This window comes from Scomber japonicus, chromosome 16, assembly GCF_027409825.1.
Source record: "Scomber japonicus isolate fScoJap1 chromosome 16, fScoJap1.pri, whole genome shotgun sequence".
Lineage (NCBI taxonomy): Eukaryota > Metazoa > Chordata > Actinopteri > Scombriformes > Scombridae > Scomber > Scomber japonicus.
In genome coordinates, this window is record NC_070593.1 from 19240731 (window position 1) to 19264307 (window position 23577).

The 23577-nt window shown below is 41.9% G+C and overlaps 2 protein-coding genes across 2 annotated transcripts; both read left to right on the forward strand.

Annotated features, from left to right (window-relative positions):
• On the forward strand, positions 1 to 19348 carry cep170ba (centrosomal protein 170Ba). The gene is made up of 19 exons (XM_053335774.1): positions 1 to 213; positions 932 to 1069; positions 2634 to 2723; positions 3565 to 3643; positions 4253 to 4311; positions 4934 to 5090; positions 7933 to 8055; positions 8843 to 9334; positions 9433 to 10375; positions 11706 to 11826; positions 12289 to 12427; positions 12547 to 14190; positions 15050 to 15296; positions 15702 to 15834; positions 16062 to 16196; positions 16275 to 16363; positions 16905 to 16998; positions 17087 to 17138; positions 17243 to 19348. Exons 2-19 carry the CDS (start codon positions 965 to 967, stop codon positions 17446 to 17448), a joined length of 4908 nt encoding a protein of 1635 aa, XP_053191749.1. The 5' UTR covers positions 1 to 213; positions 932 to 964; the 3' UTR covers positions 17449 to 19348.
• A 400-nt stretch (positions 19349 to 19748) lies between these two features.
• Positions 19749 to 22403, forward strand: LOC128374954 (5'-3' exonuclease PLD4). The gene is made up of 10 exons (XM_053335174.1): positions 19749 to 19784; positions 19877 to 20034; positions 20355 to 20538; positions 20647 to 20767; positions 20865 to 20992; positions 21068 to 21268; positions 21424 to 21563; positions 21656 to 21821; positions 21914 to 22010; positions 22146 to 22403. The coding sequence occupies exons 1-10, from the start codon at positions 19749 to 19751 to the stop codon at positions 22346 to 22348; spliced, it is 1434 nt and encodes a 477-aa protein (XP_053191149.1). The 3' UTR covers positions 22349 to 22403.
• Positions 22404 to 23577: the final 1174 nt, after the last annotated feature.

Genomic DNA, 23577 nt, shown 5'->3' on the forward strand with positions numbered 1-23577 from the left:
TGGGACTCTTCAGCTTCGTCACCGTGTCTGGAGCAGAGGCGTCGCAGAGTTTCGCCCGGTTGACATTCCCGGAGGAAGAAGAGGGTGTGCTCGACATTTACCTGTCCGCTCTTAACCTGCTCCTCTTGTCGTGTTGAGAAACTTGTCGGTCGTCGAGTTTCAGCCGCTTAAACACTGGCTTCACTCAGGAGTAAGACGGAGAAAGCATTAAAGGTAACGTAACGTCGACGGTGGGAGAAAATCATTGGAGAAAAAAGAGCTTGTTTTAGTCCAGCTGACGGTTCACTAAACGTTAGCTAAACAAACTTACTATCACGGTGTCTCCGGTGTCATTTAAAGCTATATATACATATATATATATGGTGCCATTACCAGATAATACATATGTTTTTATTAAAGATATGACACGCTTATGTGGCTATAATATTCCTTTGGCAACAGTGTTAAGTTATTCAGTGTTACAGGAAGTGTTGTTAGCTAACGTTACTCAGAGGCGCCACATTGCAACAGGTTACCCAGCATGCTTTAAAATGATAAAGACAGTGTTTATAAAGAGGTCGACATTCTTATTCAGGTCTGTTCAGGTCTATTCTTCATTTAATCTTATGCATTGTGTGAACATGCTGTAAACCTGTCTGACTCACTAGCACTCCAAATATGTTCAGAGAGATTATTTCATTGCATTACTTCAGGAGTTAAACAGCAACACAAGACATGGTTGGATAAAGTATTGCACAGGTGATAACTCCCCCTCAATGATCTGTGCATGTTTTTAGAGGCGAGACACCCAGCTTTGTTTAGCAACACGTGTTGAATGATGATAAAGCCTCCTGATTGTCACCATTCAACCCTTAGCTTTCTTTTACTATGATTTGAAATGCCATCCTTATTCTACTTTTTAAAAATGTATGTTTATTGTCCTCCCTCCCAGGATGCGAAGAAGTTCCTGACTCGTGGCCCCAACATGAGTGTGACATCATGGTTTCTGGTGAGCAGCTCTGGCACGCGCCACCGGTTGCCGCGGGAGATGATCTTTGTTGGACGTGACGATTGTGAGCTAATGCTGCAGGTGCGTGTTTCTAAGAGGCGTGACCTTGCTCACGTTATGATGACACTATAAAGAAGAAGAAGTGTGCGTTGACACAGCAAACACCAGCGGAGTGTTTTCAAATGAATCCCGACTGCTGTCCGCTATCATCTGTCAAAAATGCTCTGGGGGGGGGGGGATTCATCACCCCTCACTGATGTCTGACAGGACAGCTTGTCACAGAAGTATGTGAAACAGCAGTGGGAGGTTCCTTGCATGCTTTGTGTGCGTAACCTGGTGACAGTGCCTCCACACAAAGTTTCCCCTGACAGCGTTTCAAACAGTGACTTAACAACACTTGGTTGTTTTTTCCATGCTGTCTCTGTGGTTTCTGTATAATATTCTGCCTCCCATTTTCTCCCCTCTGTATTTAGGCCAGTGAAGGAGGAATGTTGCCCCAGACGAAGTTGTTTATACTTTTCTTCAGTCAGTGTGTTACGCTTAGTAAAGCTCTGCCAACCACAGAGGACGTTTCATATTGAAAAGTTGTCCACATTTAGGCGTCGCCGGATCCTGAAAAAAAACCTCAGCTTCTCCCAGTCTGAGATGATGCACACTTTCTGTTTCTCTGCTTATGCACTGAGGACTGCTTCTTTACTTAGCACACAATCAGTCTCTGCCACAAACTGTCTTGAACCCTTTAATCTTTAGCTTTTTTTTTTTGTTTGGACCTCCACTGTATTTTTGCTCCATTCATACTAAAGTCTGTGTTTGGCTCACAGCAGACATTGAGTGGAAGTGAAGTCACATAAAATAGCATGGCTCAGAGCCTCGACTTGAATGTTTGGACTTTCCATGACAACTGGTGTCTGATAAATGTCTGTTTCTCTGTGACTGGCAATTAGACCATATGCCTGCTACATTATTAGTGCCTGCGTTTTGTCTCTAGGTCACTGGTGTGTTTATGGTTTCATAGTGCCAGAGCCAGCGTGTTCTCTTTTGATAACGGGGGGCAAAGTGAAGCAGATTGTTGTCAAACAGCCAGGGGCCGTTGGAGTCAGGAATTTTGAATTGTTAATGCTGCACAGTTAAACTAATCAAACAGGTTACTGATTGATTAACACATCTTTTCAGGCAGTGGACTGTTTTACATTTATAAGTTATTTGAAATTGCAGACACAAGAGAGTACACACAACCTCTGAATTCTCTTTATCCCAGTTTGTGGCTGGTGTAGAAGATTTTCACATCACTATAAAAGGACTGTTGAATGACGCTGGTAATTTTGCAAATGAGTTTGGCAGTCACCCTGAAAATCTTTGTGATTTTTGTGACAAGAAGGCCCCGGAGCGGTTAATGAGCAGAAAGAAGGGGTGAGTGTGTCAGTCTGAATTACTCACTCAGTTTGTACCTAATTGATGAAAGCATATTTAGAAGTAAGCACATTTTCTCCCTGATCAATGGCAGGTTGAGCATGTGCACAAGGACAAATTATCGCTAGGAGGAACTTTTTGAAGAGTTTGCACCGACTCTCAAACCCTGAACAAAAGACTGCTGCTGAATCAGAATCACACTGTAGGAATGACGTTGACCTTTTCTCATTGACAGTCTCGAAGTGTGGACAAACAGCACGCCGTGATCAACTACGACCCAAACACAGATGAGCACATGGTGAAGGACCTCGGCAGTTTGAATGGGGTGAGTGAGTCCACCTCTAGTTTCAGACAACCTGCCTGGGCCAGGAGTGATAAAGGAGCCAGCCGCTGGGCTCCCTCAAGGGTCCAGTCTCGAGTCCACAACAATTCCCCCGGCACATAAATACGTCTCTGTGTGCCAGATACAGGGACGGTTGGTAGAACAGTGGTAATCAGGAGACTGGATTTTCCTGCTGGCCTGGATCCCCTGTTTTTCTTCCCATTCTCTCTACCGCACTCTGTAACCCCCCCCCCCTCTTCCTCCCTTCTCCCTTCACTGCTCTGTTGCCACTTCATTGCACTCTTATCCCAGTGAAATCCAGAGTCGAGCAGAGGGAGAAACCATTCATTGTTCTCATTTTCTTTTAGCCTTTATTACAGCAGCCAAACTAATCAGAGCAGAACAGTGCAAAGACCTGTAACAGAAATTCAACATGGCTGAGCCCCTCATATTTAGTGACCTGAAGATAAACTGTGACACCTCTGTCTCACCAGTTGTTAGTTAATGCAGAAGATAAATTAATTGATCAATAGCTTAAATACTGTTGCACGTGAATTTGTGTTTATTTATTTTTCTGTTTCTCTCCACACTTCCACCTGGCCATTAACCATTCCACAATAGCCAAGACAGCCATTGCATAACAACATAATCTCATCAGAGTTTTAATGTGCTCGTGGATTAACTTTCAGCGGGAAAAGGGCCAGCTGCAAAGCACCTTACAGTATCTGGGTGCATGCCACTAGGAATTAGAGAGCCTGTCACCTGTGAGTTAACAACTTCACTTCATTGATAAACAGTGATATTGTGAGCTTTGATGGTTTTTTTTGTTTGGTTTTTTTCGCAGACATTTGTGAATGACCTCAGAATCCCAGACCAGACGTACATCACCCTCAAGCTCTCAGATGTCATTCGCTTCGGTTATGATATCCTTTTTATATAGATAATATAATATATTTGAGTTGCCCCTTACTGATTTGTCATTGCTTTCTGCTCTTTAGTCGATGTTGGTGTTTAGAAACCCAGACTGAAATGAGCTAGCAGTAGGTAGCCGCTCAGTCACAAATATTTAACATTTTCTTTTCCCTCTGTGGTCTTAGGCTCTATCGGCATGTTAATCCCCTGTGGTTTTTCAGTCAGGGGTTTCAGATTATGGTCAACTGTGGACCCTTTCACCCCCACAGCAGAAAACCCATGAATGGTGAAATTTAGTTTAGATAACAGGGTGGGAAAGCTGTTTAGGAAGCAGAGACATGAAGGAATGTTTGTTACCAGAGCCCAACACGCTGCATGTGATGTTACACATTTCAAGGAATTGGTCGCTAAGATATGAACTTCTTTGAATTGCAATAAGTCTATAATGCTTATCTGTTTACCTCTTTTTGCAAAAAGTGTAAGAAAGTACTTTTGACCTCTCTTGACCCTACACAGAACTTAAGCAAGCAAACATCTCCCTGGTGATGAGTGTGTGAGCCATTATTGATATACATATTTATAAAAATCAGTTTATGTTTGTACTTTAACTTCTCCTGCACATGCTCATGTTTATATCCTGGAGAAGAGTCAACACAAAGTCCCAGAGGAAGCTCTTAAAGTAAGTGACACTTTATAGGCCTTTTTAAGGCTTGCAGTGCTGAAAAGGCTTTCGGGAGAAATTCTTGACATGGATCCCTGTACACACCCCCCTGTCACTCACTCAGTCAAGTTCCTGTTCCAATAGTTGTCACTTATTTGATCAGCTCTTTGCCTTGAAACACATGAATAAATTGAGGGTTGGAACAGGCCTTGTTTACTGCCTACGTCTAATACCTTGGTGATCATGAATATTCATTTTGATGCTTTGCCTCTGTCCTTTGTTTGTTTGTATTGTCCTTTGAGGAAATGATAGATCCTACAAAAGGTCACATAGTTTAAAATCCTATTCTACTTCAACAAGGCGTACACTAATAACTTATAATTACCTAATATCTGTTGTTTTAATGTAAAAGATGCAAATTGTAATTAAGTGTAATCACTCATTTCTACCAGTTGAAACTGCTAAATACATTTAGTAGATAGTATGAATAGTTAACAATAAGAAACAAGTGCTAACACTGGGAGGAAGTCCCTGGTGGATAATCTTCCTTACACTCTATATGTGTTAGGACAGTTACATCTGTACTGATTGTTGGGACAAGGTTTCTCACATCCTGTTTCCCTCCTGTTTCTGTGTGCAGCATGAAAAGTACACCAGCCAGTTGCAGCTTAGTTTAAAAGCCCTGGAGGCCAAGGTGAAGGAAAAACAGCAGCTCCAGAGCTCAGAGAAGAGCAAAGATGCTATTTCCAACGTTAAGCCACAGGACAGAACTGAGCGAAGAGCCCAGTCACTCACAGGTAAACAACTCAGTCCACACACACACTCCACCATAGCAGATATTACCGGGATGGCAGCAGGCGTTATGATAACACAAATAGTTAATTGTTCCTGTTGCCTGAGAGAAAATGTTTAAACTAAAGCGGATTTGAATAACGTGTTCACACGCACGAGGAAGAGGAAGTCTTTGTGTCCACATGTGCTACACGACTCTAATGGTAGATCCCCTGATAAGGCCACTCTGACATCTTTTATTAAGAGCTTCCCTGGTGTGAGATTAAGCTGCCATGTGAGGTGAGAGGCCGACGCTACAATCCCACAGCGTGGGTAAAGAAATAGAACTTGACATCCAGGAGTCCGGAGAGCGAGTGTACAGAAGTAAAGGCTTGCCAGACAACTTAAGCGGTGAAAAGTAAAGGACAAGCAGTCTTATCTCTGTCAGCCATGCCTATCTGCGGACAAGAGGTGGGGCTCAGCCAAGCACACCCATAATAGTTCAACATGTGTCACAGAAGAAACAGAAAGGTGTTGGAAGTTTTCTGGATTCATTGCTGCTAATAGTCACAGTGGCTCTCATGCCCTCTTTGCCCTGAACTGTACTGAGTGGATCCTGATTTACAGTATAAGCATCAGTGGAACAGTCGGAGAATTGTTCGTTCAAGAGAAGCACTGTGTGAATGAAGTTCATTCACACTGACAAAACCCATTCCAGCTGTTGTTGATTTAGCAATTCTCGTGCTTTCGCCTCCATAATCTCCCCCGTGAGCTTTGAGGGAAAACTACAACTACTGCTTAAAATAGGATTTTTCCAGCACTGGGCTCATATTCCTCAACGTGGCTTACAAATGTGTCATTGAGCTGCTGGACAATTTTAGTAAGATGTCTCCTAACAGGATGGCAGCGTGCGGCCGTTCGCCTGCAGCTAACATCTAATCACAGAGATCCTGTAAACCTGTGACTGCACTCCTCACTGCACATGCTCACCCAAAAATCATGTTTACTAGAGGCCATGCAGTGTGACAGCAGCCTTGGCCTGTCATGACCCAGTCCACCAATGAGATAACTAGTCTCAAGAAGATAAGGACAGTATTTTATAGTACTAGAAAAAAATAAGGCTCGCTTGTTTCACACTTTTACAGTAGATTGGGTTAGATTATTCTCACAGATAACTAGAGATACACTCAGCCCCTTACAACAGCAGCCTTTCTTCTCTTTTAGTTTGTTTATTCAAGGGAACACATCTCAAAGTCTGTTGCTGTTTTCCTCCTAGTGAGAGAGGAAATGTCCTGCCCTTTGCTACACAACCAGCCTGAACATATCTCTGTTGACTTCATGCAAATGGTCTCTCTTCGGCTGAATTTGTTTGACTGGAGGCCTTGATGTTTTCTTTTTTTCCCTTCCCCAGATCATGTGTCTCATATTGATTTTTGTGTGTGTTTTCTTTTAATTACACAAATCTTGTAGTCTGTGCCTTACTTGAGTGCTAATAGAGCTATGTATAACTTTGCTGTGTGTGCTCTGGCCTGTTTTCCCCTGCAGCTGTACAGGATGTGGAGTGTGTCCAATTCTCCAGCTGTCTGCAGGGCAGGACACTTGTACAGTGCATGACTCAGTCAGTCCTGCTTTGCTCTGACTGGATCACTGACATGTTTTTTTAATACAGTCCACATCAGTACAACACAATGTAAACTGTCTTTATTCTTAATCTTTTTTAAGTCTTTGCTTACTGAGTGACTTATTAACTTGTCCAAGTTTCCATAGTAAGCTAATGCGAAACATTCACTTAAAAAAAGTTATTTTCATTGGGTTGAAACTAGTGTTTGTTTGGGAATTTCTATTAGACCACATATTCATTACAAATATGAAATCGAAGCTGGCAAAGTGTTTTAACAAACCACCAACTGCAATTAATACTGCAGTTACAACAGTCTTTGATTTCACATGATTTTAGCTTTTTCTCTCGAGGTCGTCTTTGCTTGGTTAAAAATAATAAATTCAACGTAGCTCATTGCTTTGCTCAGTCCGCTTTAGTTGTTTTCTTAAGCTACAAGCGGAGGATTGGTTAAGGGGAAAGGAATTGGTAACATGCCCTTCTGCTTCTCTCTTTACTGTGTTGATGTCTTATTGTGTGTGTCCAAGGCAACAGTAGTGAAGTGCTTCTGATGTTTGGGATTGTGAAGCCTCCACATTAAACCCTAGAGCACTTGTTTAGCCTATCTATCAGGATGACAACAAGCGTCTAGATTATCTGATTAGTGCCATATAGGCTGGCTGGCATGTGTGGACTGGCAAGTCAGCAGCTTAACACCAGTTCATCCATTGCATGAGGGCCTTCACTCCCCTGGTTTCACTTTTATACAGAATAAAGTCTGCGAGTAATAAGAATCACTTTCTGCGAGAAGCCTCACCATAGAAGTAGCAGTTATCTTATATCATGTTTTGCTTTTGTCTTTTCCTTTTTGAAGATTAGGATTAGCTCCATCCTGACTCACATGAGAAGGATTATGTTTTGGTGGTTTGCGTGATACAGTTGGTATCACAGCATGACCCTACTCTCTTCATCTAATGGGAATGTGTTGGAACTCTTAAAAAAACAAAACACAAAAGCTATGGGTAGCGTAACACTATTTTCTTCTGAGCCCCAATATTATGCAACATTTTGTTGTTGCAAGACTAAACCCAGACACAACATTGTTTTATCATGTGACTAACATAAACGTCTTGCCTCATTCATACAAGGGACTGAAAAACTTCAGTTCTTTCTTTTCTTTTGCCTTTGCTCCCTGTGCCCGAATGTAGACATGTACCTAATGGTGTGTCTATGTCTGTGTCTGTGCCTGTGTTTGTGCGTTTGTCTTTTAGCTGCCACAGATACTCCAATATCCAGGCCTACTCCTCTGTACGGCCAACCGTCCTGGTGGGGAGAGGATGAGGACAACAACAAGCAAAACAGAGGTGGAAAATCGCCAGAACAGGGGTCTCCAGGTCAGAGAATGTGTCTTGTATTTTTATTATGTGTACAAGCCACTGACTTAATTATGGCTTAATTTATACTGATGTGTTTATATATTTAAAGCTAAACATAATTTTATACTGCAGAGTTATTTGTCCTCTAATTGATTGGATATTATTCCCACATGTGGGAATTTGATCCTAATTTGAAATGACATGCTTTTCTGTGGCATTGCTATCAGATGCCCTGTGTGGGTCATTGAGAGATGGATGGTGTTAAGCCCAAGGCAGGTCTCTGGTTGCCAGTTGTGGACTGTTAGCCAGATCATAATATGCCAGGCCAGTGGGTAGTGCCTGTCTGCCTCGTGATGGATTATGACCCACTAAGCTGCTGGAGGGGGGAGGAACGGTGATTGTTTGCCTCATGTTGCCCAGGCTGAAACAGATTATTCTTGCTCAGCTACCCTCCGCTGGACTCTGAGCTCGTGAAGTGATATTGGCCACATCCAACTGGCACCCAAAGAGCAACTGACTGATTTGTTTTCTCAGCTTTACAGCTGGAATCTGTGTGTTATTCATGGCACCCAGTTTCAGAGATTGTGTAACTGTGACGTTCCAATCATCTCAATCAGTTTCTTTTCTTACTTCTCAAGTTTTAGGAACTTGAAACAAAATGGCATATTGCATAGATATGCTTCTATAATCAATGTCCAAATAGTATTATTTCTGTAGTTATGGATTACAATGTGTTGAACCATCATTAATGCTTTCTGTGGGAATGTATATTTACTATAATCTCATCATCCTTTATCGCTAACAGAGCCTGCTAAAGATGGGTCCAGATATGAGGTCAGCAGTTCTCTGTCTGACAGTCAGGCCAAGTCCATCTTCTCCTACCGCCGGGAGGCCAGCTACTTTGAGAACCCAACAAAGGAGCTACAGCAGCCTTCTCCTAAGAAACCTGAGTCGCAGGTTCATGAAGTTCCAACTAAGGACAGTCCAGATCCCTCCCAGTCTGTCCCCTCGACTTCCACACCTTCTGTGGTCCAAAGCCATGCCTCCTTCACCATTGAATTTGATGACTGCTCACCAGGCAAAATGAAGATCAAGGACCACGTGACCAAGTTCTCTTTCCGCCAACAGCGAAAACTACCTTCCACCGATGTTACCACACCCACTGAGATGATGTCAGCAGAAAGCAAAGTTGCTGATTGGCTGGTCCAAAGCAATGCTAGCATGATAAGGAAGAGGTCAAAGGCTGAAGACATGTATAGCACCAACAGTGATCCATCACTTCTAAAGATGACCAAGGGTGAGTCTTTTTATGCAAAGTCTGTTTATTGCTATTAAAGCCAATCTTAGTAGACATAATGTGTCAAATCTCAAGCTCACTTGTCCTTCTATCATCAGAAAACCATGGTGAGGATGGTACTCAAAGTGATTCAGGGAATCATGCAACCAATGGAAAAGATTTTCTACAATCAGAACCTCAGATTGGGTCCCAGGTGTCTCCGCAACCCCTGAGAGCCTCCCCACCACAACGCTTCTCCCCTGACTCTGAGGAGCCTTTGTCCTACTCTCCTCCAGAGTCTCAGTCCCTTTCCAGTCTTGGCAAGGCTGATCCTCAACAAGCCTTTGTCATTGAGTTCTTTGATGATAACTCAAGAAAGAAGCGTTCCCAGTCGTTCACCAGTAACACTACCCTGCCTGATCCGTCAGGCCTCAGGGCCCAGCTGGAGAAGACAAAGAAAAGCTCGAGCCCAAATGGGGAGAGACATGTCCAATCTCCAGCCACTCCCCCAACCCAACGATATACGATCCCCCTAAAGGGTTCTGCTTCCACAGGTCCCCAAAGAGCTGGCTCTCTAAGAAGGGAAAAGACAGAGGACCGGATCAGTAGCAAATATTCCTCTCACTCTTCATCCTCTCATTCTGTCAGGCCTTTTAGCAGTGTGGGACGGAGATCCAAACTCGCCCAGGAATTTACTGCTGAATTGCTTAAACAAACAAAGCAGGGCTCTACTGCCACCTGGGAGAAAAATAAAACCAGTCCCCCAACAAAATTCCAAACGGGGACAAAAGTGGTATCACAGTCACGGTCCCCTAGCCCTCCTCCATCTAATGTTCCCTATCAGCCCCAGACCTCCTCCCCTGTCCACGAGCCTGTTTCCCTCAAAGCTCCCGTGATGCCCCTGTCACCTAAGAGCATGGAAGTCAAGAGCCCCCATGGTGGCCCCAGAAACGAAGAGGAGGACAGTCTGAGTGACGCAGGAACCTACACCATTGAAGCTGATATCCAAGATAAAGAGATAGAAGAGGCAAGGAACAAGATTGATCAGGCAAGTTTCTTTCTACATTTAATGTTTTTGTGAATGATCACTATGGGTTGAAATGAGACACAATCAGAACATGTTGGCTTTGCAGTTCATCAGCTTTAGGGCGGCAACTAACGATTATTTTGATAATCGATTAATTGGTCGATAATTTCTTCGATGATTCGGATAAAAATATATTCTTTCAATTTCCACCCCTTCATTCAAAAACAAAACATTTCATATTGACAATGCAAAAAAGTGCTCAAACAAAATGTTGCTGCTTGGACGTCCCTGAGTTGTTAAAGTAATATTAAATTATAAATAATAATTTAAACAAAACAACTAAATGTTAATGTCTGATAGCTTTAACAAAATATCATACACATGTGCTACACAAAAAGAGGTATTTTCTGTAGTTCAATCGACCTGAGCTGTTGGAACAATAAATAAAAGATAAATAATAAAGAAAAATCTAAATGATAAAACTGTTAACAGGATTTGTTTCAACAGTCGGTGGCGGTTCAGTTATATTATTTATCGCAAACTATAAGATATTGGTAATATAAAACACACAAATAGATCAATATTACCCTCCAGCAGTGTCAACCAAGAATAAAGTCTAAACCAGTTCATCTTGGTGCTGTACAGACTGGTTTTATATTATTCTTAACACACATCCCAGAATAAATACAACAATTTGTCTGTAAAACTATATATTTATAGTATAAATTGTTTATTTTTGTAGTTACCAGTTTTACTTTTTCCATCATTAGGCTACTATACACACTATGTGCATTAGATTCCCCTGCTGCTCTCCTCATCTCCTATTGCTGACTCTGTGATCTCAGCAGGTAGAAGCTCATAGTTCACTAACTATAACCAGGGAGCGCACTGCAACAAGATTAATGATCCACACAGTGACTTTATGTCATTTATATGATGCGCAAAAGCGACAGAAAACCGATTGTTTTTGTGCGCGTGCATACGTGCGCTTCGTGCCAACCTCGGCAGGATGCAGCACACACTTTCTAGTTTTTATGCAGTGTGAACTGCTCCTACACTTTAGAAGATTTCGGGCAGACCGCTTTCTCTGCTTCTACCGATACCAGCTCTGCTCAGCTGCGTCTGAACTGCTCCGCGACTTTGCGAGTAATGCCGTAATCGCTCAACACAATGTATCAATAATGAAATTCGTTCCCAACACTTTTATTAATCGATTTTTATCGATTTTATCGATTCGTTGTTGCAGCCCTAATCAGCTTAATCTGTCTCTTGGGACAAAGTCTATTTCAGAATGGGCCATGGACATTGGCTGTCCTAATTTCTCCATTCCTGCACTTATCCACTTGCAATGCTTTGTTCCTGACAGGTGTTTGGTGTTGTTGAGAGCCCAGAGCGAACCAACAAGACCGAAGCAGAAACATCAGCAACATTTAGGCCTGTTTTTGTTCAGGGCAGTGAGCAGCATAGGCAGAGTAGCTGTGGGGAGGTGAGGCCAACTACAGAAGAGGGACAGAGTCTGTTAAAGCATTCCCGTTCAGGATGGGGTCCATAAATAGATGGAATAATCAATAATTTTGCCACCAGTTCTTAAGGCAACTAATGAATGTGTTGGATCAATAAGTTGTAGACATTTAAATGGGTAAATCAGCATGCATTGCTGTCTTGATTTGGCTCCTTGGTGTTTCCTCACTTTTATGTTGTATCTCTCTCTTGATTTCTAGATTTGCCTCACCGCACAGATTCTGGGTTCTGATTGTTCTGTTTTTTCTTCTAACCAAATATAAAGAAAACAATTCTATGGTTTTGTGGTTCTTGTTCTATATACTTACACGTGTCGTCTTCTCTTCATTATATTAGATTTGTTTCCTACTAAGGGAATCTGTACTTTCTTCAATTATATTTCATCTATTTTGTGGATACTGAAACAGTTTTATGTTTTCTCATGCAGGTAAAGCCAGCAGGTGCAGTGTTACAGGGGGCTCCTAAGTGGATGTCTTGCTGGGCCAGCTTGGCAGACAGCTACACAGAATCTGGCCCTTCGTCTGGCCTCTTTGACACCCCTTCCCAGATGGAGCTGTCAGGAGGGGGTAAGCCACCTGACGAGACATTAGTCTATTTGAAATGTTAATGAGACGCCCTGATGAATATGAATGATATTCCGTTTCAGTATGTGTGGTTAATATGCATTAAAACTGTTTCACTTCAGCACGAGGTACAATCGTCCACAAGGCGACGCTCAGCAGAAGCCATGACAGCGGTGACTCTGAAGGCTCAAGAGCTCGACGCATCCTGCCCCAGGTACCGCAGGGGGAGAAAAATGACATTCCAGCTCCCAGCATTCATGTTCATTATGACCCACATTCAACCTTTAATGTAGAGGAGAATAGTTTGGTGGCCCCCAGGTCCCAGGAAGGCATTCATAGGTTATCAGTGCAGGATGACGTAGAGCCTGATAGTCTTAGTGATGCCAGCAAGTCAGATGACAGTTCCATCATTGAGCAGAGGAGACCGCTGTCAGACACAGAAGAGAAGAAAAATGAGGACAAGCCCAAACTCCCGGCTAAGTCTACATCATTCTACATCGGGTCAGAGGAGGCTGTGTGCCGACCAGAACGTGGAGGCTCAAAACCGAACACTCCTAAGGCTGAGAGAAAACAATCCATCAAAACATTCTCAACGGCCACCCTGACCAAACAGAGGGGTAACCAGGACTCTGGGAAAGTCAAGCCCAGCATGTCCGCTCCAATCCTGGGCCAGGGGACACAGAGCAATGACTTTAAAGAAAGTACAGTATCTCCATTAATCAGGCAAGAGAGCTTCACCAAGGAGCGGCCTAGCAATGCCAGATTGCCCAACATCTCTTGTGAGCCTCCTCAAAGAGATCCAGACCCCAACTTATTCCAGGGATCCTGCAAGCAGGACACTCATTCTTACCTCAAACAGACAGAAGATGTTCTGGCTGTTCTGGAGGCCAAGCTCCAAGCAGGACAACCAGAACCAACTCCGTCTCCTATAATGGACTCTTTCTCTGGGGAGTCTGATGTAGATACCTCCAGCACAGTCAGCCAGCATAGCAATAAGACCAAGCCAAACACACTAACTAAAAAAACCTCTATTAGTAGCTTTAACAGGGAGAGGTCTTCAGCCAGTATAGCTAGTCAGGACTCAAATCACCAGTCCTCCACTTCTGAGCGCCTGTCAGAAAAACGGCGCTCTCAGGGAACAGACAGCAACAATAAAACTGAGTCTGTGAGGAGACCAGTTGGACTTAGACGTAGTACTGGGAAACGTGGCTCCACAGACCTCAGTGATGACCCTCACAGCAGTGTACCTTACTCTGATCAAGAGTCAAACACCCACCAAACCCGCAAGAAATACACTGTGCCCCTTCAAAAGGAGGACGCCAAGAGCTCCCGAGTGTTGACTCGCGCCAACAGCTTGTCAGCCCCAAGACCCACCAGGGCATCCATGCTTCGGAGGGCTCGCCTCGGTGAAGCCTCTGACAACGAGGGTACTGAGACCGACAGGCTGTCCCAGGAGGCAGACAACATCCAAGCTAAGCAGCCCCAGGAAACCAAGAAACTCTCCAGGTTGGATATGCTGGCGATGCCTCGTAAGCGGACGAGCTCATTCAACACACCCAGTGACACCGAGACCTCCTCCACACCACAGTGGACAGGCAAGAGCACAGGATTCTCCAACCGTAGCACAGAGTATGGCAGCAGCTCGGTCCGCAGGGCCTCTGCTCCAGGGCCGAAACCTGCAGAAAGGCCACAGAAAGCAGCTCTCAACAGGACACCAGTCACTCGCGTACGTTCCAGCAGTGCCAAATATGCCAGTAGCACAGCAAGTGAGTATTACAGACACACACACACACACACACACACACACACACACACACATATACATATACCCGTGTCACTAAGTGTAAAATATTCTGACTGCTATAACAATTTACTCGTGTTTTAGTTGAACCAGTATCCTAGATAAGAAATGACTTTGTGCCTGGAGTGAAGCGTTACAAGGTCTGTCAATGAACTACAGTGGTGAACTGGTTTGATACATTCATAGGCCTCTACTGTATTTCTCAGCAAATTACATTTAAGTTCTGTACTTCAGCAGATTTTTAAATTTTCAGTTTTGTGTGACGGGAACTGACCCAAGATTTTTCACTAACCCTAACCCAATAACACTTACATTCTTGGTACTATACCTTTGATAAAATTAGATTTTTGTTCATTTGCACAGTGTTCTCATATGGTGCACGGTAATCTACAATCTTGCCTTTATTTACAATCCTGCTATATGAGAATATTGTGGCCATGACGATTACAATACTACCTCTGTATTTGGCATAATGTCCTTAATGGTGCATAACACTGTTCTTAATGTGGTTCTTATCTGATACTAAACTTCTGTGCTGTTGAAGTCACCATGCTCATTTTGAGTTTGTGAAAAAAAAAATGTATGTGAAAAAATACAACAAAGAAATTAAAATACTTGATGCATTTGCCAGTGTAAAATTCTGCAGTAGAAATGAGCACTTCCACAGCATCTTTCCTGTCTCTTGTTCTGGGGATTGTCGTGACAACATGTGAAAAATTGGTCTTTTTCTTAGCGGTGTACTTTGATGGTATCTCTTTCTCTCCCATTTTCCTCCATTCTTCCGTCCTCATCCTCTCTAACTCAAACCAATTCACGCTGCCAAGGCTCCAGAAGACGACAGAAAGGCTCTGACTATACCTCTACCTCAGACGAGGAGTACGACTCAAACCAGAGCACTCCTAAACATAAACGCTCCCAACCTTCCTCAGCCTCTCATAGCCCACGCAGTCATCCTCGGTCCCAGCCGGTGGTTGCGCTCCGTCCCAAACCTCGCAGCAGAGATTCTGAGGACGAGAACCATGAGGGAGACGCCTTCCACAATTGGTCCTCCCACAGTGCTGAGATTGCACGGTAAGACAGGAGATGAGTGTGTTTGAATATTACAGATAGTTACATCAGTGTGTTTACTAGAGCCTCTCTTGCACTTTGATGCAGTCATTAGCATTTATTTAAAAGCATTTTCCCATTAAGGGCTCATGTGTGACTTGATAGCCAATACCACAATCAAAATTGAACAATTGAATTACCATGACTGATTTACTGCCATTATGTTTATTACTGGAATATTAGACGGGCAGAAGCATTACATTAGTATCACTGACTTTGGTGTGTGTATGGTCACATTACACTAAAATAATTTTAAGGCCTTGATAATCTGACAGAAGCTGCTACCTCTCCTATATCATTTTGGTCTTTTTAATCACTGTTACGGAACGTCTGTAAAGAAAGCAGGAATATGTGTTCCCTCTCTGGTAGGTTGAGTCAAGACCTGGCTAAAGACCTTGCTATCTTGGCCAGAGAGATCCATGATGTGGCGGGTGATGGTGACGCTCAGAGCTCTGCAGTGGAGAGCGGCATACCTGTCTCCACAGTGACCGCTCATGAACAGGTACATCAAACATTATTCTGCTTAATCTACAACACAGAAACACCAAATTGGTCTTTTTTGTCCTCTTTATCATGAACTACATTCTTTTGTTGAAAAAGAAGCACCTCTCAGTCACTTTGTTGCAGGTTTTTACGCAGTACATTATTCTACTTTGCCTCCCCAGATCAGATGCGGTTATGTAGAAGTCAGTATAGAAGACTAATTTCTGAAGTCTAATTGTGTTGCAGCTGGTTCACCGTATTCCAGAGGCTGGATTAAACTACCAGAGAGTCCCACCAAATTCTGCATCAACAATGGACACGGACCAGAACTTGAGTGACCGTGAACAGAGCTCCAGGCAGCGAGCTCGGAAGAGAGAAGAGGTCTGACAAAACCTCACGTGTAAAATGTCTGATGCTAGCACTTGGAGTTTGTTATTAAGTGTTTTATTTATCCTCCAGGCCATTGTTGACAATCTGATGCTGAATCCAGTGTCTCAGATCATCGCAGCCATCAGAGAGAACACTGAGCAACTCGCTGAGAAAATAAAGTAAGATGTTTATAAAGCAAGCAACACACACACACTAATATAAACAACCTTCCTTTACATAAGGAAGGATCATCAGGATTTGGTAAAAAAAGAAACAAGTATTGATCCTACCTGACAGCCAGACTGCAGAGCCCAATAATCTTAAATCTGTCTAACTGACTGAGTCTATATGGAGACTTATAGTCTGTCTGACAGTGTGTGACTGAGAGGACAGAGTTGTAACCTTTTGAGTAGAATAGGTGCAGAATAAACACTGATACTTGAAAGTTTATGTTCTGAGATTGTGTTTTCTGTCTTGATTTAATTTTTAAAAAAAGGATAGCAAAGAAGAATATATACATTATAGGACACCTTGATTGGATTTAGTTTTACAAAGTCAATACAATTATGTAGGCCCAAGTGGGTCCTATGCTCTGTTTTCCAGACTAAAGCAATAATGTTTTGGACACAAAAATGTGAATTGTCCCTTTTAAAGAACACTGTAAGAAGTCTAACAACTGAATTTGGTATTATGTGTGTGTGTGTGTGTGTGTGTGTGTAGGGTACTGTTTCAGGACAGGATGGATGTTTGGGAAGAAATTGAGTCTAAAGTTAATTCTGACAGTGAGGTCCCAGTTGTCAAAACCTCCAACAAGGTTGGTGATTACCTTTTGTACATTTTCAAGCTAAATATAAGTCTGTGATTGTCGTGCATTTGACCTAAATCAGACATCTGTATTTCAGGAAATCACATCTATTTTGAAAGAACTCAGAAGAGTTCAAAGACAACTTGAGGGTAAGTCACTCCAACTAATTATAGACACATGATAAATAATTTTATCATCATAATGCTTTTTAGTCAACCCAAAAAATCAACAAACATTTTCTTTTCCTTTCTAGTCATTAACACAGTCGTGGAGCCCAGTGGGCCTGAAGAGACCAGGGCCTCTTCATCGTCTGGAGTTCGGCTCTCCAGATCATCGGCGTCGCGAGACTGGAGAACAGTCCACTCTGCCTCTAAACGAGGTGGCGGCCCGAGGCCCAGCGAGAGTGTCAGGAGAGCGGCTGTGACACCAGATGATCTCAGAGAGGGATATTTAGTTTGAGATATGACACAAACACACAGGTTCAACCTGTCCTGAACTTCTGCTATGAACGCAGCTGCTGGACCATTGTGCAGAAAGTGAAACCAAGAGGGGGAAGTGAAACCGACAACTTCCTGCACATCCAAACATTCACACCTCTGCACTTTGGGCACTACACACCTACACTGTACTCAGTGGTGTAACACACAGGCAAGCCTGCAGTAAACGCCCTTAAAATAAACTTGGTGTGAGGCCCTCATATGAGGTGATGATTTAAGGAAGAACCATAATATTTAAATAGATCTATTTCACTTGTAACGGACCTCAAAACTATACTTGATTGTGTGTGTGTTTGACATCAGCCTCGTTATTTGCCAATGATACGACCAACATTGCTGATTTTTGAAAGCTTAATGAAATTACTTGATTTAATTGAAAACCAGCCTGAGCATAATCAACTCAGGGAAATCTTATAAAGATATGTGTTTAGTGACAAATCACATTTTTGAGAAGTTATTCATAGATATTTGTTCTAAGTACAAAGAACTGCAGTTACATTTTGCAGTTGTTGGTGTACTGTGTATATTCAGTAATTCCCCGTTGCATTTCCTTTTTTTTTCATGTTAATGTCTATTGTTTGCCACTTTCCTCATTCATCACCAGATTAGAGAAGAATGTAAAAAGTATTTATTAGGGGATTTTTGGGAGACGTTTGTGGTAATTTATAACTGAAACAAGATGACTTCGATAGAGAGTTGGTAGACTCAAGTGCTAGACCAAGTAATGTATTCACAATTGTGTGTATTTATTCTGGTAACATATCTCAGTGTAGCAACTCTGTTCACGCCCTTCTCAGTACTTTGACACCATCTATTTTGTCCAGCTGGGGGTGAAAATCCCTCAGGAATGTGTGGTCCGAATAGAGGGAGGGGCTCAGTCACCGGGCAACCAGAAATGCAAGTGGCTATAAAACACTACGAATTACTTTTCAGTCATTCCTCATGAGCCCTATACTTTAAGATAAGATTTGTATCAAACACAAATGGCTTACACTTGTTCAGACAATCAAAACGACAAGAATGAGACTCCTTTATCTGTGTTTATCAGTGACACAGTATTCTGCTACTGAGCATATCACACCACATGTAAACTATCCATATGGTTGTTGTTATACACTAAGAGCTATCAGAGCACTGTGATAAGTGTTTGACATTTCCTCTGAAGTCACATGGTGGGTCCTCGCATGACAGGAGAAGTCATGTAAATTCCCATTGAGGTGTAGAAATTGTAGATGTTGACGTCAGTCTGTAAATATCTAAAGATAATCTATATTTCCTACAGAATACCTCTCAATTTTTTTGCACTAATGGAGTACACTATCCCCTCAACCTTATATGCTGCAAACTGAAAGCCTTTACTCTCCTGTGAAAGATTGTAAACATTTGATCATTTTGAGGCTAAAGCAGGAAAGAAAGCAAACCAGTTCACCAGCAAGTTTTTCTCCCCTTTTCCCAGTCCAGGTTTGTACATGTGATTGTAATTGGGAAGTTTCCTATAAGTGCCACAGAGCTGTGTGAGATAATGCCTCATACAGCCAAGCACAGTGGTTGTTTACAGGCAAAAAAAAAAATGAATGTTTGTCCTCTTGCTCAAAGTTTTGCTGCTATTCATCTTCTGTGGGATTTTATTTCCCTTTTTGTGCTTTACTCCATCTAAGTCCAAGCTAAAGAAAGTCACAGCTGAAATTTAAGTCTAGTGTGTCAAATTTGTGTCCCATTTTTCATATTCAATTTCAGTTACACATTCTTTCATGTAGAGTTATATTGTTATCTTGTTGGTTGGTCTCTGTGTTTGGTTGTTTGTGTAAATTGTGTTAAGATGATTTAATGTTTTTGTTTTTTTCAAATAAATTTCATTAGCAAACCTGCTCTGTCTGATCTTTTTTTTTCTTCTTTTCACTAACAACACAATTTCCTTTTAAAGTAATTATATGTCTCCAAACCAGAAATGAAAGTAAAAACAGGAACAGTGCTGTGATATATTCAACACCAAAAACATCACTCAGTTCAGTCTAGGTGAAAGCTGGAGGAGAAACAAGCACATTTGTTCCAGTGGAGAAGTCCCTACTTCGTGTGAGTTGCTTTTACTTTCAATACTTTAAAAACAAAACTTAACTTTACACTATCTAAATCTGTAAATAGTAAGTTCTGTTACTCTCAGCTGTCGGAGCAGATCTCAGACTGTTTAGTTCAAATGAGTCATTTCCTGCTTTTTAACTTTTAATAGACAAACAGTGCTTGAAAGGAAAAATGTACAGAAGTATGAGTGACAGTGATGTCTCCCCACCCAGTAAAAGGGTAAGACTTCATCAAACATACATTAAGCTATTCACTCAGTTTTGTGCGTTCTCTTAATGGAGTTGTTTTCATATCCTGATTTATGTTGTTAGAGGTCGACCAGCTGTGTAGTGTTAGTTGTGGTTTTGGGCTGCCTGACGGTTTTGGGGATCCTGCTCGCCATCGCTGTTCTGAAGAGACCACCGGCTCCCAAAGAGCATGAAGTACTCCCAGGAGATGCTGGGAACAGTTTCACTACAGACCAGTGCAGGTAATAATCTGTTTGACACATAGATGAGTTTATTAGTATTTATAGAGTAATAAAAAAGTCAACTACAACACACAGAAACTGAATGCTTGTTCCCACTGCCTGCTCTTGTGTTGCCTTAAGGTGCCATGTAGGTTGTTTATCTAATCTTTTGTGTAGTTGTAATTGTTATTAATGTAAGAAATCTGGATTTTGGCCATGACTATAAATATTTTTATGTTTAAACAAACCGGTTGTTTCTTGTTTTTCAAAGCTGCACCATTATGTTCTGAGATTCATTTTCCAGAGAAGTCACTCAGCAAATGTGGTTGTTTATCCTGCAGTATGACCCTCGTGGAGAGCATTCCTGAACACATGAGTTTTAAAGCCAATGTAACATTTGGGATCCCTCTGGAAAAAGCCTGGAAAGACCTTATCTCCATGGCTACAGACCAAATGGATGTGGCCTCTTTCTACTGGACTTTAACTGGGGAAGACATCAATGTTAACTCTTCCTCTGATGCACCTGTAAGTTTTTATATTGGTCTAAAGCATCTTCACCTCCTCGAATATTCTTTGTTGAATATGTTGTTGTATTGATGAGAAGCTCCATAATACTCTGTCTGTCCTTGGCAGGGAAGGGATATCTTAGAGCAACTTGAAACATTACCTTCCAGGAATGTGTCTGTCCGAGTGGTGACGAGCGTTCCCTCCTTTAAAACAAACTCCACTGATTTAGAGATCTTGAAACAGAAAGGTTTGGAACAGACTCTCTTGTTCTCATAATCTGTATTGACTATATTGTGTTTTTACATGCAGTGTTAATCTAGTCTCGCTTCCTGATTTGTCTGCAGGAGTTCAGGTGAGGGCGGTGAACTTTGGGCGCCTGACAAAAGGTGTCCTCCACAGCAAGTTCTGGATAGTCGACCGGAAACATGTGTTCATTGGCAGTGCAAACATGGACTGGAGAGCTCTCACACAGGTAACACCACAAATCTACACATGTAAGTGCTTGTTTTTGATGTCACAATTTGATAACTTACTCTTGACTGTGTAGGTGAAAGAACTGGGAGTGGTGATCTACAACTGTTCCAGTCTGGCAGAGGACCTCCATAAGATCTTCCAGTCTTACTGGGTGATGGGACAGCCCAACAGCTCCCTGCCACAGCCCTGGCCTTCAAAGTATAACACTGACATCAACATACATCACCCCCTGCTGGTGAAAGATGGTAATGTCTCCAGCAGGCTCTACCTTGCAGTGAGTTCCTTAGGTTTCAGTCTCGTTTCTCCTCTTTACAGGCTGTTGTCTCTATTTATAGACCAGTGAGTGTAATATGTTTAGGAAAAAATTAGGTTTGATGTGTCAAATATGTTTGATTTTGGTGGTTATTCCATATTTGTGTTTTGTACAAGGCTTCTCCACCATCGTTCTGTCCTAAATCGAGGACTCAGGACCTGGAGGCGATTCTCTCCATCATCTCAGAGGCTCAGCACTATGTTGATATAGCCGTCATGGAATACTTTCCTACCACACTCTTTGAAAGGCCTCGGAGGTGAACCTGACACTCAAAAGAATATGTTTCCTTTGAATTATGCATCTCTTTTGCTTTATTTTTCTCACTTTGCATAACTTTTGATTGAACAGATACTGGCCGTTCATTGATGACGCCATCAGGACTGCTGCATTCGAGAAGGAAGTGAAGATCCGGATGCTTATCAGCTGCGGCCGGGACTCTGATCCAGCAATGCTGCCCTTCCTTCAGTCCCTAGCCTCGATAGACAGCTCTAAGCAGCATATCAACATTCAAATAGTAAGACACAAAATGAAATAGATGAAAACATCTTTCCTGATGATTTGTCTTTTTATGTTGTATCATTGTATCATGTATCATTCTCTTTACAGAAATTGTACATTGTGCCTGTGGGAAACCAGTCTGATATTCCATACTCTCGAGTCAACCACAATAAATACATGGTGACTGATAAAGAAGCCTACATTGGTGAGTGACATTACTTTCAGGATTAGTATTAATGCATACTTACTGTTGCAAGCAGGTCAAATCTTGTGCATTCAGGTGTTTAGAGGGCCATTTGTTATATGTGAATCAGTTAATAATTGATCGATTGTTACGCAGGTACCTCCAACTGGTCAGGGGACTACTTTCTGACCACAGCTGGAGTGGGTCTGGTGATTTCCCAGCATGCTCCACATCCTGTATGGAAGACTGAGGCCCTGCAGAGCCAGCTCAGGGCAGTGTTTGACCGGGACTGGCACTCTGAGTTTGCAGTGAACCTTGCTGATCTGGGCCACCACCCAGACTGTGCATTATCAATATGATAGAAGATAAAAGCTTAACAGAAATATAATGAAACCATAGCGGTGGTTATTATATCATCTAAACAATGTATATAGATTCTTTTGTTGATTAAGCAAAAGTATGAATATTCAACAGCTGGAAAAGAGGATGAAGTTCTTTATGAATGACACAACGGTATCAGAAGGGCAAACATCACACCAGCTGTGTCATCCTCACTTGTTTGACTTCTCAATGTAACTTGTATGTAGCATTATTGTTTTATCACTGACAGTGTGAATCTGTGAATCTGATTGTCTGGATGTGTGATTATGAAACATGTTGTATAATTATAAGATATATTATAAAAACCAAAGCAGGAGTCACTAATTCACTGTAATGGACAAAAAACAAAGAGGGCTTGAACAACAGTCCTTTGACAAAAGTGCAGGGGACTTCACTGCAGTACATCAAATGGTAACATTTCTGTTTAACACTGTACATGGTCCCAATGAACACATTTCTACTACTAAATGCTTTTTGCAGTGTAGTGTTGTGGCTATGAATATGTCTGTTTTTGTGGCTTTAACTACCCTTTGCAGAACTGTAGATAGTAGAGAGAGAATAGCCAAACACCACCACCATGTTTGTCAAACAGGCAGATGCATTATAGACATGTCACTTCAGTTTGATCAAATAAGCAAAAAGACGTGTGTAATTAATGTAATAATCATTTTTGCAAAATGCCACATCTAGAAACGAAAATATACAAATACCAAGACCTGTTTTCGAAATAAAAAAGTACGATACAATCTTCTTATGAAACCTTTCACAGCAGACAGTTTGAGCTATCAAATCAGGAAAGGCACATGGGAACTAATTACACTAACGATGGCTGTATTATTTTAAGGTGAGCCTGTTCCAGGGCACTAAAGTACATCTTCACACACTGACATGTTATATAATGTCAAATTATATTATTTACACCTTACTTTTCCTTATTTGACATGTCAAAATTTCTCCTGTGAAAAGGGTTAGCTGTAAAATTACTGTTAAGCACTTCATTTTACTTGCTGGTACGGCTGGGGGGACAAAGGCATTTTAGAAAACTGGACCTAGTTTTATTTTACAATCTTTGAGTCTTTTGTGCCCACCAGAAACTTTCACTTGCTCACAAGAAAGTTTCTGGTGCACACGCCTATTGCCTATTGATGTTATATTGTAATTGTCATTGTAATTGGTTGTATTTATTTTAACATGGACTAAATTTTAG

What these genes read in the sequence shown, in the direction of transcription:
- cep170ba (XM_053335774.1), top strand. Translation starts at nt 965, where the DNA reads ATGAGTGTGACATCATGGTTTCTGGTGAGCAGCTCTGGCACGCGCCAC. An exon ending in AAGAGCCCAGTCACTCACAG is followed by an intron (nt 5,091 to 7,932) that starts GTAAACAACTCA and finishes TTTGTCTTTTAG; the next exon opens with CTGCCACAGATACTCCAATA. An exon ending in AGTTCAAAGACAACTTGAGG is followed by an intron (nt 17,139 to 17,242) that starts GTAAGTCACTCC and finishes TTTCCTTTCTAG; the next exon opens with TCATTAACACAGTCGTGGAG.
- LOC128374954 (XM_053335174.1), top strand. Translation starts at nt 19,749, where the DNA reads ATGAGTGACAGTGATGTCTCCCCACCCAGTAAAAGG. An exon ending in TCTCCCCACCCAGTAAAAGG is followed by an intron (nt 19,785 to 19,876) that starts GTAAGACTTCAT and finishes TTATGTTGTTAG; the next exon opens with AGGTCGACCAGCTGTGTAGT. An exon ending in ACTGGAGAGCTCTCACACAG is followed by an intron (nt 20,993 to 21,067) that starts GTAACACCACAA and finishes TTGACTGTGTAG; the next exon opens with GTGAAAGAACTGGGAGTGGT.